This window comes from Daphnia magna, linkage group LG5, assembly GCF_020631705.1.
Source record: "Daphnia magna isolate NIES linkage group LG5, ASM2063170v1.1, whole genome shotgun sequence".
Classification (NCBI taxonomy): Eukaryota; Metazoa; Arthropoda; class Branchiopoda; order Diplostraca; family Daphniidae; genus Daphnia; species Daphnia magna.
Window position 1 is genome coordinate 7,149,971 of NC_059186.1, and position 19,724 is coordinate 7,169,694.

General features: G+C 39.7%; 1 protein-coding gene and 2 long non-coding RNA genes across 3 annotated transcripts; 2 read left to right on the top strand and 1 right to left on the bottom strand.

Annotated features, from left to right (window-relative positions):
- Positions 1–7: 7 nt before the first annotated feature.
- On the top strand, positions 8–2,107 carry LOC123472646. The gene is given in 5 exon segments (XM_045174523.1): positions 8–511; positions 758–1,097; positions 1,100–1,552; positions 1,636–1,809; positions 1,866–2,107. Coding segments are annotated over 5 exon segments (1,713 nt in total).
- A 2,083-nt stretch (positions 2,108–4,190) lies between these two features.
- Positions 4,191–5,731, bottom strand: LOC116934897. Its single transcript, XR_006646682.1, has 4 exons — positions 5,393–5,731; positions 5,272–5,331; positions 4,945–5,204; positions 4,191–4,872 (listed from the first exon to the last, which is right to left on the bottom strand). It is a non-coding gene; the product is annotated as an uncharacterized LOC116934897 (long non-coding RNA).
- Positions 5,732–6,263: 532 nt separating this feature from the next.
- On the top strand, positions 6,264–6,963 carry LOC116922394. The gene is made up of 3 exons (XR_004394003.2): positions 6,264–6,322; positions 6,393–6,473; positions 6,554–6,963. It is a non-coding gene; the product is annotated as an uncharacterized LOC116922394 (long non-coding RNA).
- Positions 6,964–19,724: the final 12,761 nt, after the last annotated feature.

The following is a 19,724-nucleotide window of genomic DNA, read 5'->3' on the forward strand; positions in this document are numbered from 1 at the left end:
TTTCATGATGGATCAAATGAAAAATAAAACGAAGAAATCGAAAAATGGTTACAGATGGCACCAAGAGGTGATCCGGCAATGCATAATTCTACAAGCTAGAAGTCCGGGAGCTTACGAATGCCTTCGCAAATCCGGGATGGTCATCCTTCCTTCCCCTAAAACACTTCGAAGCTACCTCGGCTCATCGACAATGGATGTTGGTGTTACAGACATCGTCAAGGAAGCAATGAAAGCCAAAATTGAAGAGCTGGTAGGCGGACTTGGGATACATGTGAACATCGCCTTGGATGAAGTGGCAATTAAACCAAATGAGACCTACGTTAAACATGCCGACAAGCTTGTGGGCCACGTCGACATGGCCGGCATCGTTGAAGCTAAGGATAAAGAGAAGCTAGCTAATAAATTGCTTACGTTTGCAATTAATGGCCTTGCCAACTCTTTCTGTATCATCGTTGGATATTTTCTAGTCAACAAGATGACAGCAGAAGAGCTGAGCAAGTTGACGCTACACGTAATAGAAGAGGTTGAGCGGATTGGGTTTGTTGTGGTAGGCGCAGTGGCGGACAACGCATCGACAAACACAAAAATGTTCAAAATGATCAATCCAGACAGAATTCTTTCGCATGTTATCCCACATCCGAATGATGCAAACCGGAAACTTTTCTTAAGTTTTTATTCGTCGCATATTATAAAAAATGTGCGAAATCAGTTCATCGATCGCCCTCTGAAAAGAAAGGGAAAACCAATAAGGTTTGAGTTCATCAAAAGATTACACTTCAAACAGAAACTCATGGTGCTGAAATTCGTGAAGAAACTAAGTAAAAGACACCTAGAGCCAACTACAATTGAACGTCAAAACGTTCAAAGGGCATTGGACATATTCAGCAGGCCTATGGTAGCTGCGCTAGAAGCGCTACGCAGAAGACATACATCCGGATTTATGGGCTCGGAGGAAACTATTTCGTTCATGTGCAAGATGATAAAATGGTTCGAAATACACGACATCTCGAACCTAACACAAGGGAAATATCAAAGGCTTCCAAATAAAGCGCCTTTTTATTCTAGCGCAGACGCGAGAGTCAAATGGCTACAAGACTTTTGCAATGGCTAATCGACTGGAAAAAATCTGTCATCGACAAAGAACATTTCCTCACTGCAGAAACATTTGCAGCGATTGAAATTACAACGAAATCAACGATAGCAAAAATTTCCTATTTGCTGGATACTGCCGGATTTAAATTCGTCCTGACTCGGAAATTCAATAGCGATAACCTTGAGAGAAAGTTTAGCGCTTTGCGTCAGGCAAACGGAGGAAACTACAACATGGAAGCGAAAGCGGCCATTTACGGGGTAGAGAAATTGCTGAGAACGGGAATAACGTACTGTGCAATTAATTGCAACGTTTCCCTAACACGAGAAAAGCAGCAAAGAGCCAACAAAAAATTCTTACGTGCAACTTCCGTGAAAGTCCCTAAGAAGAGAGCTCTCGACGTCCTCCTCCAACTTGAAGCCGAACAGCTTGCTGTGCTAGATGAGTTGAAACGTCCAGCAGGTACTTCAGTTTTCCCCATAAACCTTACATCTGAATTTATTAAAAAAGTTATTAACGTGATCAATTTTAATAATTTATTTTAGTTTACGGGACAGATAGAGAATGCGACGATAAATTGTCGACTGCAGTGACCGCTGGATTTCTTCTACTAGTTCTTGAGGAACGCGAAATATGCGTAGAATGCAAGGAAGGTCTTAGGCACACCAACATCAACGACCCGGAAGCAGACGCTGTCAACACTTTGAATGAGTGCCTAGGTATAAAAAAATTGCAATTACGTTGATTATCGTATTAAATGTAAGTGTAATACTAGATCGTGGCGGACTGAATATACCTTCAAAGGAATTTGTGGAAAGGATGTGGACCATTTACAGATTTGTTGAAGGTTCCATGACAAAATTACTCAACACAAAAAGATTCGTGAAGATCTTGTCACTTTTCTTGTGCCACACGTTTCTGGCTGTGCGACGTTTTGCTGTAAGCGTGGACAACAACTGCCTCCTTCACATAAACATAATGGACGACTTGCAATTCTGGTGTTGTGGAAGTTCATAACTCCTATGCTAAATGCTTACGCAGCCACAGCAACAGATTGTCAAACGAAGGCTCCCACTGTGTCAAAAAATAAGATTAACAACAGGAAATACAATACGCTAACAACATAAATGTAGAATTGTTGATACCTTATTTGTTTATCTCTAACCCACTATGAGGTTGACAATGTTCCTTTGTTCACCTGCGTGGGGTAATATGGCATTACCATTGTCGGATCTTGAATATTCCTGTCAAGGAATACAACTGCAGTCACCTAATAGGTTACCTTTAAATAACCGTAGGTGTGTTTGGAATTACATACACAATTGCAGCACATAAAGAAACTTCCGTAATTCTTCAGCTTTCAGTTTCACGAATCGACACTTCTCGCAGCAAATGCCAATACACGTCCACCAACATTTATATATCAATACAATGATGACCAATGGAAACATATAATTTAAAAAAACACGGAATTGCGAATGTCTAAGTCACTTTGTTTACAATATTTAACTTCACTTCCAGCCTTCAAACACACTCACAACACTAAGTAAAAACTTAGGCCGTTTGGCGGGTAGATGGCGTATGAGTCAAGTCGACTTTCTTCCCCTACTCCGATAAAATAAACGTTAATATCTTTTTTCCCCCTAAGTTTACATTAAAAATTACAATGTAGCTGAATTCGTCTTTAAAAACTCAATATAATGGTATTTTTTAATTATTTTGCTGTAAAAAAGCCTACCGGACAGGCATTAACACGGCGAGATTGGACTGAGTCCAGTCCTTAATATAAAGTAGTCCATGGTTTGAATCAGGGAAGGCGTACAGCACAATTAATGTTTTTCGCTCAATGTTGTCTGGCACAAATGATCAAATTGAAGGCTTCGATATAGGTTGCCACCCGCTCGTTCTTGAACTGATGAAAGGGATTTTTAATAGTAATCCCCCGAAGCCCAAATATTCGAAGACGTGGGACTTGAATACCGTGCTGAACTATTTCAAAACGGTCCCAAGTGAAGACCTCGGCCTACTCCCACTAGCCTGCAAATTAGTTACTCTTTTATCATTGGCCACTATGTCAAGAGTTTCGGAGTTGGCCTCCATCGATAGGAAGTCGGTAATATTTTCGGAAAACTCAGTTAATTTCTCTCTTTGCAAACCAAGGAAATCCCAAAGAGCTCGGCCACTTAGGTCACTTAATGTGACGAAACTCCAGGATCCATCAATCGATCCGGTCCCCTGTCTAGGCCTTTATGTTCATTCAACAGACACCCTGAGAAGTGGAATTAACGAGCACCGCCTGCTCATTGGCTCGGTGAAACCTCACAAACCCGTTAGCGGGTCAACGGTAGCTAGGTGGATTAAGAAACAACTGGAAAAAGCAAGTGTAGATACGTCCACCTTTTCGGCGCACTCGACAAGGGGCGCGGCAGCGTCCAAAGCAGCGACGCTTGGCGTGCCCATTCAATCGATATTGAGCGCAGCGGATTGGGCCTCGGAGTCCAACTTTTCAAGATTCTATTGCCGGGAAGTTGCGGAACCGACGGTAGCAAAATTAATAATGACGGGGTCTTCAATATAGATGTTAGGTTATTAGGTGCTTTAAAATCACAGTTGAAGTCGAACTAATTTTTGAAATACAATTAAAAATTGTTTTAGTGAGCGCGAAGCGCGAATGAAGAACAATTATTAATTAGATTGTAGAACAAAATAAGGAGACATCAACTGTGTTGACCTAGTCTGTTTTAGCTCTTTACAGCAGACGATAACTGTTGTACGCCCCTTTTTTCATTTGTGGAGAACGTTCAACGTAGGATGTTTTACTGCTTTATTGACAAAAGTAAAAAATATAATCCTTTTTCAATTTTTTTTCTATGAACATTTGTTCAATTTTTTGTAATAGAAATAGATAGATCTTGATGAGGGCTATTGATATCTGTAAAATTCATTTAATTTGGGCTTATAGTTTTTCCGCAAAAAATTATTTGCGGAAAAACAGTTAGTTTTACATATATCAGGGAGGTGGGGGCTACCCGATACCCGTGAAACCGCACCGACCTAAACAAAAAATTGTAAATCGGTTTACCCTAGTAAAATTTTTTAATGCGATAATTTTACACAAATGGATAGATCTTATCAAGAGCTATCCATTTCTGCAATTTTTTTCAAATGTAGAGCTTATAGTTTACCGATTAAAACTCATTTAGTTTCACGATCCTTCAAACCACACCGACAAGAAGTGATTCAGACCACTTCTCGTGACTTCATTCGCCTAATTTTTTTATTCTTCACAGCCAGCTTCCTCTTTCAAATCACTCTATTTTTGTTAATGACGCTTCTCGTCCTGATGTACCTCAGAGCCTTCGAACATCCAGTGCAAAGCTCACTGTTCGGATTTGATAAAGAACTACAGCGTGACGACCGAGAAACATCGCCATCCCTTGAAAAAGCGAATTTTTCCGTAACGTTCACTACCAAAGAATTCGCGATTCCTTTGCACACATTCTGGCGGTCGAGGGTTTTGATAAAACCACTTAGTTCGTCATAGTCGCGATAGCTACATTTGCCATTCGGCAATTAAACTAGTTTACCTCCAATGTGGTAGGGCAACCTTGTTATTGATAGAACTGTTAGTGTCTTTATCACAACATTTCCATAATCGGTATCCAACCATGTCATGCAGGCAGCGGTTTTGCCGTAATAATTCCAGTTCCAAGAGTTAGATGGAAGTTTCACATTCTTTTGTAAAGATTGAAAGGCAAGTGCATCTATGGCAGAATCTGCATCTAGATCGTAAAAAAAATTTTTTAGTGGCAACAAATTCCATGAAGTTAAAGACAAGATGCAATTATCATTACATCCAACAGAAGCCTCAGCCAGGTTAACTTGCTAAAAAAAAGGCACATCAGCTGTTGAATGGCCATTTAATTCTATCGTATGTGTTCTGGCTGTGACGTAATAGAAATGTTGGCAGAGTCAAGTGGCAATGACACGTCAATTGGGTTTGAGCTACATTGTGTGATGGTATTGTTTGAGACAACAGCGGAGGATTCTCTACATGGAAAACCCAAAATGTAAGAAATGTTCTTTGATCTTGAATAATGTTTCTTCTTCACAACTGAAGGAGAGAAGTAACATGTCATAATCAGCAAATCTTACTTAAATCAAATACAAATGTTCATTACCTTGATTTGTACTCAAAGTTGTCAGTGGTCGATGAATATTTCTTGTTCTTGTAGCAGTGTCTGTGAGTAGAAAATTTAAGTGATCGAAAAATATCTAAAGGGCAACATAATTCTAATATACCTAGAAGATGCTTTGGCTTAGCGCCTTTTTTAATGCACCATCGTTCCTGGTGGACAAATTCTTCTCCTATCATTTTCCCCTTAACGATGTCTTCCTCAGCAAAATGCTTCCAGCATAGACGAGAACTTTGCAAAAGTGTTTTTTTTTTTCTTTTTCCATTTGTCAAAATTATCCTTTGGTGGACGGAAGAATGTGACAGGGCCATTTTCTTGATCACTTTGAGTTTGACAATCATCGACGAAGCACAATTTATTCACCATTTTTTAAAGACGCTATCAAGGCGTCAACCAAACGACACCATTAACGTGTTCAAACTTTTTCAGTTTCCCGAAGGGATTTAGGGTGAGGCAGTTTGGGTTGGAGGGAAAAGTGAAAACGAATGAAATTCGCCTGCTAAGCTCTATAGATGGAGATTGGGTTATCTTACGGTACTAAGAACTGATTCTGGAAAGAATAATATAGATTAATAACTATGAATAAAAATATTTTGAATACGTCTTCATGTGATTAGCATGACATATTTCCTAAGAGGAGTTAAATATTAAAATGATATAAGAAATAAATGGCAGCTACTTTTTCAGCGTTGTTTTGTTACAAAGCAGACGACAGCATAAATAAAAAAGTTATTATTACACATGTTCCTTGTTGGTTTTGGTCATTTGTTATTGATTTGTTAGAAATAATATAATTAGTTAAAAACAAAACAGTGTAATGCCGCGTCGAAGTAGTTTGAATAGAAATAAGTCAGTGAAATTAAAGCAACAAAATACAATTGCAGAGGTAACTGAATTTATTATAATAACTTTTTTTTAATCATTTGCTTTAAAAACAAATATGTGACGATGTGTTTTATACAAAATAGCAAAGACTGACCACATATCCCAGAAAAATAACAAGCAGAAATCAAAATACTGACCGATTGTCAGACAGGTATGTTAATTTACGATTAAAAGTTGCTAATTAGTGTATTGGAAAATAACGTGATTTCATCTTATCGTAGTTTACCATCATGTTCAATGCTGGAGGGGAATTCGGTAGATCAACTGATGAAAAATATTGACAGCGTGAAGTCTGTTGAAAGGTATTTGTGGAATAACCTACTAAGTTCTAGTAACATGGGCTGATTTCTTAAATGTTATCATCTTTGTTTCTTTTCTATAGCTCTTTAGGTAGGTCTTGCATTGGTGTGAAAAACAAAATAGTCAGATTTGTACAACCAAGCAGAGTGTTTGTACCTTTATCAAATAAAGAAAAGTCTGTACCTACTTCACCCAAGAAATCAGAGTTCGCGTAAACGAATCCATTGATTATGAAGCAACGCCTATAATTATAGGTTTAAGGCCGAGAGTCGGAAAAGAAGTCTAAAGGGTAATAATCGCAAAGTTAAGAAACACTGTAATGATATTTCTATTACCAATTTATTTGGGGATAAAAGGTAAGAGAGACAGAACAAAATTTTTAAAAAGAAGTAATGAATCTTTTTTCAATGTACTTTTGTAGAAAGGAATTTGAACCAGAAGAAACTTGTCTGGATTTACCGAACTTACCAATGCAACAGAATATTCAGAATCCTATTGCAAACTTGCTGTAAGATTTAGTTCAGCCCGTGACTGAACTTACCTTAGTAAAGATGAAAATATAAAGCTGAAAGTAAGAAAACACGGGAGCACTGGCTGTTGTCTCGACTGTGTGAGGTATATTCAGTAACTAACTGCCCCTTGCCCTGTACATTTTCCGGCCGGTAGGCCGAGGGGCGGGGCTACAAAGAATAAATTGTAAGATGGTGGCCTCCTAGCGAGGGCCACCCAAATCATATAAATTAAAACGTGATGGAAGTCGCGTCCGTCGTCCAACTCGTGTTGTCGAATGTTGGGAACGAGGTATATTCCCAACACATTCCCCACCAGAGCCCGTGGTCCACGGCTCTTCCTGCTCGACTGGATCCGTGGCGGCCACGGGTGGAGTTGCTTCTTCTGGTTCTAATTCCAGCTCTGGCGTAGGTGGAATTTCGACGTCGACCGGCTGATCCTCACAGAGCTCTAAGGGGTGTAGCGATTGAATGGTGCGGTTGATAAGGTTCCCGTTCGGCGTCGTCGTTCACAGATGTCGCTGATATACTCCTTACGTTGACGATCCATTTCCAGCAGTTTTAAATTGGTTGCGTTGGGAGCCATGAGGTTTTCGGCTGGCTCCGGCGGAGTGCAGTTCGAACGCCTATTGTTGAGAAACTGGTTCGGGATGATGGGGAGCGGGTCTTCGCTCCCTTCTGCCACGTAGGTGAGTGGCTGTGCATTCACCACGTTCTCGGTTTCAATGAGACAAACCTCTAGCTCGTCGTTTTCCGAACATGCACGATCATTGGAACGCCTCAACAAATCCTTCATCGTCCGCACCATGCGCTCCCAGAACCCTCATCACCATGGGGCTAGGCTGGCCGAGAAAATCTATTCGGTTTTCCGCATTGCCAGAAGGTCGTGGGTCGCTGGGTCGGATCTTAAGACTTTCAAATGTTTCGAGACGCATCTAAATGTTTGGGCATTGTCCGAATACATGATGGAGACGCTACCCCTCCTGGCGGAAAATCTTCGAAATTCGAGGAGGAAGTCGCGCGCGGCCACCGTTTTTGTTAGCTCCAGATGGACGGCCCTCGTTACAGCACAAGTAAATAGGCAGGCATAGCTCTTCGGCTGTTTAATTATGCCTTTCTTTTTTGCTGAGGATTCGCCCAAATGGAGGTTTTTTCGTTTTCCTCCGTTGGTTCTGTGGTTGGAGGTTCTTCAACGCTGGAGGCTGGAGGCTCTACCGTAGGCTCCAAAGCCGAACCATCCGTTGACGAGGGATCCGTGGAGGATGTAGGATTCGGTTGCTTGCGTTTCTTACGCAATATTGGGTGTTTGTAATACAGCGGCCCTGCGAAATCAACACCCGTGATTTCGAAGGCTTTCGCTTGTTTCAGTCGATTAATCGGTAGAGGTGCAGCTATTTCTCTGAATGGCGGTGAAGATAGCCGTTGGCACTTGACGCAGGCGTGCCAGACTGATTTGGTCTGTTGGTGTCCTTTGATGATCCAAAAACGTTCTCTTAGATCCGATAGGGTGGTTTTAACTCCAGCGTGTTTTAGCGAGACGTGTCGATCTTGGATGATTAGTTTGACGACTGGATGTTGAGCGGGAAGCAAGATGGTGGGTTCAATGTCCCTGTCTCTTAGCGCTAGCTCTACTCTTCCTGTTATTCTAATCAACTTGTCTCTTGCGTCCCACATGGGTCGGAGTGCGGCAATTTTCTCCTTATGGTGCGGTTGCCACCCTTCTTGCAGATCCTGAAACGTCTTGGGAAAAGCTTCTTTTTGGAGCTGCCTATAAATAAGTAGCTCCGCCTTCGTCAGTTCCTCTACTTTTAGATGTTCTACCATTATCTGTTTTCCGTCTACTGTCTTGATTGGAGTCTTCACTTGTGTGGCGTTTGTGGGGCGGTTTTTGGAGGCGAATCTCAGTATCCAAGCAGTTCTTCTGAGTAGTCGATTCCAAGACGGAATTCGATCCAGATGCCATTCCACGGAAGTGGCTGGCTCCACGGAAGCTACCGACATGGTGACAGTTTTCGATTTTGCTTCCACTTCGATTCTTTCATGGACACTGGGTTCTTCTACCTCGGGCGTTGAATCCGGCCATTTGGTTTCGTCTTCTTTCAGCCATGATGGTCCGTTCCACCAGCGTTACGGCTGGCGATCCCCGCGAGATGAGATCCGCAGGATTCTGGACGCCTGGACAGTGCCGCCACCAATTTGGGCCAAAAAGTTTCTTAATAGCTTCGACTTGGTTCCTGATGAATGGTTTCCACCTGTTGTGTCTCCTCGGATCCAGCCAAGTGCCACTAGAGAGTCAGCCCAGAATATTGTTCGCCACGATTCGATGTGGAGAAAGTTTTTGAGTTTTTCTCCCAATCGTGCCGCCAGAAGTGAGCTTTATAGCTCCAATCTTGGTAAGGTGACCTTTTTCTTTGGGAGAGGCGGATTGTGTCGCAGTTTTGGGTTTGGAGCCTTGCGTATTCAACGGATCCGTAAGCGGCCTCGGATGCGTCACCGAACACATGAATTTCTGCAGTTTGTATGACCCTTTTCGAGTAGCCTATCCAACGTGGGATTTTTAACTTGGCAAACTCGTTCAACCCAGTCATGGCTGCTATCCATGTCTTGCGTATATCAGAGGGCGCTTCCACATCCCAGTCAATTTCAGCTTCCAAAGTTTCTGTTAGATTATTTTCAGCAGGAGCGTTGTGGGTGCTAAGAACCCAATGAGATCGAATACTCTTGCCGATATTCTTAAAATATTTCTTTTGGTCACTAGTTCTCTTAATTCCGTCGCAGCTTCGATGATAGGTGCGGGATCGAATTGGAAGGTGTCGGATTCGGTATTCCATCGATTCCCTAGGACCTTAGGCTGACCTTCTTCCAGTTTCTGAGTGAAAATTTTCACTATGGGGTTGATGAGCCCCTATTCATTGAGAAATTTGCAAACTGTTTTGTCATTGGTGACCCAACTTCGCATGTTGAGTTTTGCCTCCTGGAAGATGGATTTTGGCTCTTGTATCCTGGTTTTAGCTGTGGAGATGTTGTCGGTGCCTCCAAGGTAGTCGTCAACATAAATGTGCTCCTTGAGCTGTCTTACTGTGGTGGAGTAGATTCATTCCATGCCGTCTAGGTGCTTGTTTAGGGTAATTTGCAGCAAAACTGGGCTGGAGCTGAGCCCAAATGGGACTCGTTTCCACTTGTATGCCACTAGAGGCGAATTTGGCGTTTTTGGCTCCGTGATCCACAGGAATCTGATAGCTTCGGCGTCTTCAGGATGCAGGGCGATGTTTAAAAAAGCTTTTTCGATGTCTGCTATCCATGCGATTTTGTTCAAACGGAATCGCATTAAGACGGCTAGCAGATCGGGGTTTATGTTCGGGCCGGTTTCCAAGACATCGTTGAGGCTTACGCCATACTTCGATTTTGCCGCCCCATCAAATACCGGTCGAAACTTCGTGGTCTTTTTGTCCTGTCGGATGACAGGATGGTGTTAAAGATAAGTGTGGAGTCCTTCGTAGTTCTGGTCTGCCTCCTCTACGGAGTTTTGGACGTGCAGCTGGTCTATTTCGTTATGGTAGGCCGATAGAAGCTCTGGTGTTCTTTTGAGTCTTTTCAATAGACTCTCCAGTCTTCCTTTTGCCATCAGGAAATTCTTTTCTAGCCTCCATTTGTCCATCTTCCACGGGATTGGGGTGCAGTATCGCCCATCTTTTTGACGGGTGATTTTGTCGCCAAAGGAGCTTAGAGCATCGTCTGACTCCACTGCATCACAATCGTCCAAAATGGCGAAGTGTTCCAGCTTCCAGAACAGAGATAAGTCAAAGTCCGTTTGCCGCTTCAATTCTTCTTTTACGATTTTCCGTTTTTCCTTTTTGTTTTTGGAAGTATTGTTGAGCTCCTGGCTGGAAATTTCTTCCATAGGCCTCGGCTGGGCGGGCGAAAATTCTTCGGCCTCCTTGCCGGCTTCCATTACTTCCATATCTTCGGAGGGATTCGTAAAATAAAATTCTGAATCGAGACATCTGGCTGCGTACGATGATACTGTCTGATAATTGGAAAAGCTACTGCATTGTAGCATTTGCTGGATTATCGCCTTTTCTTTTTCCGATCTTTTTTCCTTCGAAGGTCCAGCTATCATGCGACCTAGTTTTGTGTTGTATGCTCTAAGGCCGCACAGACTTTGGATAGCCGGTTCGTTAGGAATGATCTCAAACATTTGGTCGACTCCGATTAAAATGCTGACTTCTTTTTCTTGGCTGTTGGTTTCAAACCTGTCGTCAGCCATATTTTCGTCTTCCAACCACAAGTGTCTTGCGAATACTGTGTGGGAGTAGGGGTGTCTCCAGTCCAGTGTCTCCGATGTAGTCCGTTTTCAGGGCTGTTATTTTGACGAGTGGGGCTCCTTTCCAGGTGCCCCGAACTGCCAATTCCACTGCGTTGATTTGCTCTACTGGATTTGGTTTTCTTTGTTTGAAGACTCTCGTCCCGATATTTTCCACGGCTACTATCTTCAAATTCAGCGACTTAGAAATAGATCTGGTGACCCAGGATCTATGGCTGCCATCATCAATGAATAATATTGCCCTGCCCTTACAACACCGTTCGCCCCATGAATATCCCATATCTATCCCCTCATCCTGTCTTGGTCGCGTCCTAGTGGGACAGAGTTCAGATATCCATAATGTTTCTGATCTTAGTCTTCACTGGATAAAGGACTCTTATCCCATCAGGTTTATATCGGTATATCCCATGGATGTTCTAAGAATTTAAATTGGGATCAGACGTTGTTTGGTACTGATTTCGTCCTCATGTGATATCCACTGGAAATCCCATGAAGACGAAATCAGTACCAAACGTCCTTCATCCAACTTTTTGTTAAAATGACATCCTCTGGACATGGGTGGGACCAATTCTTTTGTCTACAATCAACGTCCAGGCAAATTGCAACCTTACAGACGTCCTTGCGACGTAAGCATTAGGTTTTGATAAAATCGTCGTTTTTCATCTTATAGCCTACGTGCGTAAAAACTAAGGAACCGTATTTATAATAGTTAAACTTTCAATAATAAACAGCCTGTAAATAGATTCTATTTGTATATTTTAACCATCTTGAAATTTTTCCACAAAGGATTAAGACATTAAAAGTGGTGTTACAAACCAATTTCCATCCAAAGGAATTGACATCGGTATACGGAAGCATTTACATACAGTCATGCGTGGAAGTTTCTTTAGCAGGCAAATGTGTTTATATCCTTCTATTTCTTTTTGATGGAGGGGATAGTTTGGTGCATACCGTACCCCTTTATGCTATTCCAATTTCTCTTTCTTTGCAACCCGCGAAAAAATAAAAGAAAGACAAATTAAAAGTAGGAAAATTGACTGAGACGTAGAGGAAGATAAGAATGGAAAAAAACGAGGGTATGGTAGGCACCATAGTATCCCTTCCGTCAAAACAAAATGAAAGGATATAGACCCATTTGCCTGCTAAGGAAACTTGCACGCATGACTGTATAACGCGCTTAATAGTCCAACAATGAATTTCAGGTGACAGATTTGTTACGACATATCCCTGAATAGATTTTGACGGAAGAGAATAGGTGTAAAGATTTTCATAAGACAAATATTTTCTCCTGATGAAACAAATTTCCCCAAGTGGAGTTTTAATAAAATTCGAAATCAATGCAATGGTGTTATCATTTAATAATACACAATGATCCGGCTTTCGGGTAGTGAAACAAAGGAATTTGGAATCATAGTTTTTAAACTGTTCCCCAAGGAGATGATTAATATTAGGACCGTCACTGTGGCTACTAGACAAGCCAGAGCGTTTCTTTTTTATTAAAGGCGCATTCAAAAATTTTTTTTTCTGATTCGTCTAACCTACGCACAGCTTGTTGTAAAGGATTGACTGATGACTTCAACTGATTTTTAATCAGTTGCAATTTATTTTCAAATTTAAATGCGCTTATTTTATCTAGACAGCCATACACTTCTACATCAGCAGCTAAATGCTGGAGATTGTGAGTGTTGTAGGTTACGAAATTATTCCGTAGATAGAGGGGCACTGAGAAACAAACTCCTTGAGCAAAGAATCGGCGTAAGACACAAATGTTCTGCAAACTTTTTCGTTAACAAGCAATTTAATTGCAACATGTAGTAAAAGATAATGATTGTACATCATTGGGGGTAAAATGTTTCTTAAAGCCACGGGAAACACGTACAATAAATGAAGTCGGTGTTCAGTTGCTTTCATTTGGGGAAATTCATCCAAGGTTCTTGTTTTACGTTGAAATTCTGACGGAATGTAAATTTTAATACCCTCAAGGTAAATGAACAACTTAGCTTTATTGACAAGACTCAATCTAGTACGGTCGAGTTTTCCAAAAATAAACGTTCAAGTAATTTTTTTCTCTACTCCGAGACAGACCAGATGCATGTAATCAAGCGGTATGTTTTTTAAAAAATTCATTTTTAGCCTCTCAATATCAGATCTTTCTACTTTAAAGTTATGATGATCAGGAAGTAAACGAGAACGAAACGATTGGTCATCTCTTAATACTGCATTCAATTCGGGAAAAGTGACTCTACCACCCTGTTTCCCTACAACTGTGAATGAATTAACACCTTTTGTTACGCACTTGGGACAGCCGTGATAGGCATTATGTCCCTTAACACTAGTGACGAATGCTCTAGCAGGAGAGTCACAAATCAGGGCATGGACAAATACAGGGATGACGTTATTTTTAAACATCAAACCTTCGCTTTCTAATACAATCATTTCAACAATGAATCTTTAAGAAAATCGTTGATAGAATCTGGCTTCTTAAATCCGTGATAAATTCCAATAACGAACACGAAATCAGTACCATAAACAGAACAAAGAATCGGCCAAAATTGGCTGCCGCTAATTTTGGTAAGGGGAATTCCATCAATGTTTATAACAAGCATAACTTTGTTTGGTATTTCCCTTTTTGGCAACTTTGACAAGAAAGACAATACATATTTTGCTATGCCATAATGAAAATATTTACCGGGAAACACTGTTCTTAGATTGATCTTTGCCCGCATGGTGTTCATCAACGTTCTAGCAGTTAATGGCAGATAAGAAAGACCAGCATCTTGATTTAATAATTTCAGAAGAGTATCGACGTGAACAAAGGGGATGTCGCTTTCTTCGGACCAAGTTTGCAGTTTAGAGGTGACAATTTGCTCATTCGTTAGAATACTTTCTTCTTCCAAAACGTCCAAGTCGAAAGATTCTACGCAATCGCTATCCTCCGAAAGATAACCACCAGCATGAGACTCGTTGTCAGAATCGAAGAAGTCAAATTCTTCTTCGATATTCTCAGTAATGTACAAACTAGAATCATCCATGTCTACTTCTTCAAAAATTTGAAGGTCACAGAACTGTTTTGAGTGAGATTTTTCATCCTCGAGTGGCTGTTCTTGAATTGTAGACAACAGCAAGGACTGAAATGCCAGATTCACACGGTTTCTTTGTTGTCTTTCTTTGACAATTGCTTTTGGCTTTCGGCAAAATCTTGCCATTCTTTTTTCAATCATTTCTGTTATGATAAAACAGCTTCCTGGTGTGTTGTTTGTAATGGCTATGGACAATACACTATCCTGTATATCCTGTAACATAGCAAATTGGGAGTAAGTTTTTGAAATAACTTGTCTTTATCACTATTATTAATGTATCACTTACCAATAGTCAACTCCTTATAGTACACGTATCCAGGTGTGTAAAGTCTGTTTGTGTTGATTAGATTGGTAACGGACCCAACACGTGTTGTGAAGAATGGCAATGGACACAAAACTATCCTGTAACATAGGAAAGAGGGAATAAGTTTTAAAATACCTTGTTTTTATCACTATCAATATATCAGTTACCAATAGTCAACTCCATATAGTACACGTATCAAGATGTGTAAAAATTAAATTGAATCCAATAAAATTTCCAATTGAAGTACGTATTAGAATTTACGACCGACAGACGAATATTAGGGTTCCATTAGTCTGTGTAGTCTGGTTTGTGTAATTGCCCCTAAACACATTTCAATAATTACTTTGTTGTGCAACTTCCATTAAAAATATAGATCTGACCAATAATAGGTATAACTTGAATAGAAATAATTTTTTTAAATCTTATTATCATTCCGACAATATAGTTACTTGTATGGAATTACCAAATTAGTCACAATGTTAAAAATTTTGTGGGTAAAAAACAGAATTGGGTGCGCTGTAATCTTGAAAGCATTGGTTTCCGTAGATACAGGTCCAGGCGCGCTTCATTTTCGACTGTCTCTGTCTTCTCTATTCAGTTTTATCTAGAGCGTTTTTACATTTCACTTCTTGATTATTAAGTATTTTTACTTACTTTTCGTTTAAACAATTCTCCTTAACTTGGCTTTCAAAATGGCATCACACAATGTGTTTTTACCTGTAAGTACTGTTTTACTTAATGGATTTTAGAGAAACGAGCCACGTGTTTGCAACTAATTTCTTTATGAAGGACAAGGGAATGTTTTTTATCGTGAATCTTCACACAAACACTGGTGAACATGTCGCTGTGATACCTGATTTTTGGCTTGAAAAAGAAGGAATTCTGTGTGTATACCCCAGGTCAAGGTGGGAGTTTAGCGTTCAAGGAAGGAAGCCACGGGCCATCCATAGAATGGCTAAATGAGGTTTATTTTAATTTAATAGGACGTCCCGGGTACGTCGCTAACGAACATTTCGCTGTTCTACGAACATCCCATTGATATAAAATTTATAAAGGTAGGCATGGGTCTGGTACCAACCGGGTTGTCACGGCGTTGAATGGATGTCACTCTGACAGACTTTCAATGCTACAAAATAAAAATGAATTCCTTAAGCATCCTACTTTGGATATCCAGTGGAAGTAACGAATGGATATCCTGAAGAGCGGCAAATTGTTTTTGCACGGATGTCCTTTAGACATAAAAAACGGACAACTTAAGGATATCCATGAACGGTATGGTGTTATAAGGAATGGTTTCTTTACAATTGGGGCCTACCACCATTACCGTTGCCGTTTTCACCACGAGATCGCCGTAGATGTTTTCACTGGAGACAGATGCCATGATGTTCGTTGGGGCATTGTTTCCGGTGTGTTTTATAACGTGTTTTTTATGTTTAATTTGTAAATGCCTCTTGACCAATCCTCGACGAGCATGACGGCGGCCATTTTTTACGTGGTTTTTACAAAGGTATATGAAACTTAGGGCTAGGTTATCTTTTAATTAATCTTTTTAATTAATTTATCAATCAACCATTTATACAAGGAAATAAAATTTACGTTATATTCATTGATTTAGTTCTCATAAACAGAATTTGGAGTTATTAAAATTAAAATTAATAATAAATCGATTCGAAGCCGAAAGCATCGACTAGTCGATAAGAGTCGATTACCACATTGTCCATTGGTAAGCGAGCAATTTTTCGCGTAATCTAGATTAAATTAGATTGAAATATATATTTACAAATACTGTTTACGTTTCTAATTAAATAAAACTTCAGTTATGTATATTCCTGTACCACTTTTGTAAATTTATTCTACGCATCACTAGTCCAGAATCAAGTGAGAGTATCACCTTTTTGGGTCATTCCGCCAACTTTCGAATTTTTTCGTCGCTGAAAAAATTTGATTTGCTTCATTTTTTAATCTCGTATTCTTTGTGTGATGAAGAATCAATATACTAAAGGATTTTTTTTATTTTGAGCGGGACGTCTGTTATAAAATGTTAAAGTTTTGCGCTTTTTTCCACGTTTTTTTCATTTAAACTGATGCACGGGTTATACATATCATGTGAAAAAATTAAGAAAATGACTAAAAGATAGAGAATTTTTTTTCTTTCGAATGATGTGTTTTAAATTGAAAAAAAAATTTGCCGTCATGTAGTTATCTTCTTTTTAAATTTTTTTTTAATGGTCAGCGCATCAAATCTGGTCTTTCGAATCGGCCCCAAATTTGCATCAGTTATAGATGTAGTTGTGAAGAACATATTACCAAATAACGAAACTTTTTCCGCTATCCATTAATTAGTTATGAATTTTTTAATTTCATTTTTAAATGAAATATGATAAATTCGCAAATTTTTTTTAATTTTTATATTGAGCTCCGGAGCCATCCGTGAAGTACTTAACCCTTTTTAGAGCAGGGTTCAACGACTTAAGATAGGTTAACACAGGCTTCAGGTATGCGTGAACCGATACGGTATCATGAGTTAGATGATCACTGATTATTGACATCGAAACATTCCACGCAATTCCATCAGTTTTTTTCATATAGGCCATGAATGGTAATAAAGTTGCTTGGTCGTTCGACCAATAATAGCCTTGAACTGAGTCTTGAATAACGAATGAAAAATTCTCAGAAAAATCGCTCACTAGCACGCACGTTTCATGATCAACATTTTCCTTACTATGGACCAAATAGGCACTTTGGTTGCGAGCTACGAAGTGGTGCGTTGTTAATTTGTTGACTAGAACGACGAGTTTCTCAATATAATCATCTCTTTCCGCCAATATTGTTTCTAACTTATTTCCATCCGTATGGTCCCATTGCTTGTAGGTTACACTGGTTACACTTTCCCTTTCTTCTGAAATCAAATCTTCTAAATAAAGTTTGAGGTTTTCCGTTCCTGGACAATTTGAGCAACGGCTCATCATACAATCTTTATTGTTCACGAAACACACCACTTTGTCCATTAATAAATGACGGTCGTCGTAAAGTCCGATTTCCGATAACATTAATTTCACGTTTTGATGGTAGATGCATACGCACACTGAATGTTTGCCACTTGCTCCGACGGTTATCACATGTTTTAGCCGCTGATCCGCGAATACGGAAAGGCAGAAAGTTTTCACATCAATAGCATCTTTGAATTTTTTTTTATAGTCTGCATGAAGCTCGTTGATGTTGACGAGCAGCAATCTCTTTTGAATTTTTAGTCTCTTTCCATTTGATTGTTTTACACTGATCACATTCTTCATTCCAGGCAGCTGTCGGCTGTATTCATCAGATGTATAAAATTCGATTATGCGCTGCTTGTCTGCATCGGTCACTTGCCCTTTCCGATTTTTTTCCGATGGTGGGTCTGATAATATTCCATATTTCTCCTTATTTGAACGCGCTTGGGCAACACAATATTCCGACACACCGAAATATTCACTAGTTTGTCTATTGGTCCAACTATTTGGGGCCAAGGTTAAGAGAGACAGCTTTTTTCTTCGGTCTTCAGTTGAATTTATTTTCTCCTTAACGGCCTTCATCAAATCCAAATAATCTTTCATTGAAGGATCATGATCGACGTCAAGAATATTTCGTTTCAAATTGTCAAGAACTTTCACACAAATTTGAGAGCGTCGTTCTGTGTTACTCTTATTAAGATCGGAAACGGGAGTAATAATTGAGGCATTTGAGAGCACTTATCACGCGGCGAGGGGTAATAACTCGTTCTTCAGAAGAAGGAGTAACATCGCCGTTGTTAACGAACTCAAGTTGGTCATTTTCTTCATATCGCGGCGATTGCGGTTCGAGATTCTTGATGTTTTTCACTTGCATATAGCAACGCGGACCAAGAGTTTTTTCCGGGAATTAATCTCAAATCATTTTTTAACTCAAACACGCTGTCACTCAATTTGAGATCAATTTTGCTACTACCTCGAACAACACGTTTATGTTTCTTGAATGGATCGCAGCAATATTTAGAAAAATTGAACTGAGGCGTATCATAGTACTGAAAGTAGATGGAGTAGTGATGAGCGCAGATTGTACTTATATTTTCACACTTGATCCTTAACTTAATCACGCGCTGAATCTCATCCTCTAACTCGCGCAAAATCAGCAAACTTTTGTTGGTCGTAAAATGTTGTTTGTGGCACTCACTATTTACAATCACACCCACACAACAGTTATCTAATGGTGAATCCATGATGTTAGAAACTTTTAGCACATGAGAGAGGCTGAATATTATGAACCATTCGCTTTGACTTTAGAGAAGAAACTGATTTTTTCCCTCTTAGTTTTTGAACAAAAAGAATAACCTTGGGTACACGTAAGACGGTAACCACTAACAACTCTGTTAACAAGACAAAAATACCCTTTCTTAGGCCTACCGTCATCTAAGAGGTGCCGTATACAGTGTAAATCTCATGGGGCGAGCGGAAAGGGAGCGCGCGGTAAAGGAGCGCTTGCATCAAACGCGTAGGGAATAAAAATGAAATCAAAAAATTCATAACTAATGAACGGATAGCGGAAAAAGTTTCGTTATTTGGTAATATGTTCTTCATACCCACATCTATAACTGATGAAAATTTGGGGCCGATTCAAAAGACCAGATTTGATGCGCTGACCATTTAAAAAAATTTATTTAAAAGAAGATAACTATATGACGGAAAACTTTTTTTGCAATTTAAAACACATCATTCGAAACAAAACAAAATTCTCTATCTTTTTTTTATTTTCTTAATTTTTTCACATGATATGTATAACCCGTGCATCAATTTAAATGAAAAAACGCGGAAAAGATTTATAAAAAGCGCAAAACTTAATCATTTTATTACAGACGTCCCGCTCAAAATAAAAAAAAATCCTTTAGTGTATTGATTCTTCATCACACGAAGAATACGAGATAAAAAAATGAAACAAATCAAATTTTTTCAGCGACGAAAAAATTCGAAAGTCGGCGGAATGACCCTTTTTTTATTTAACTTTAAAATCAAGCGTTCATCAAC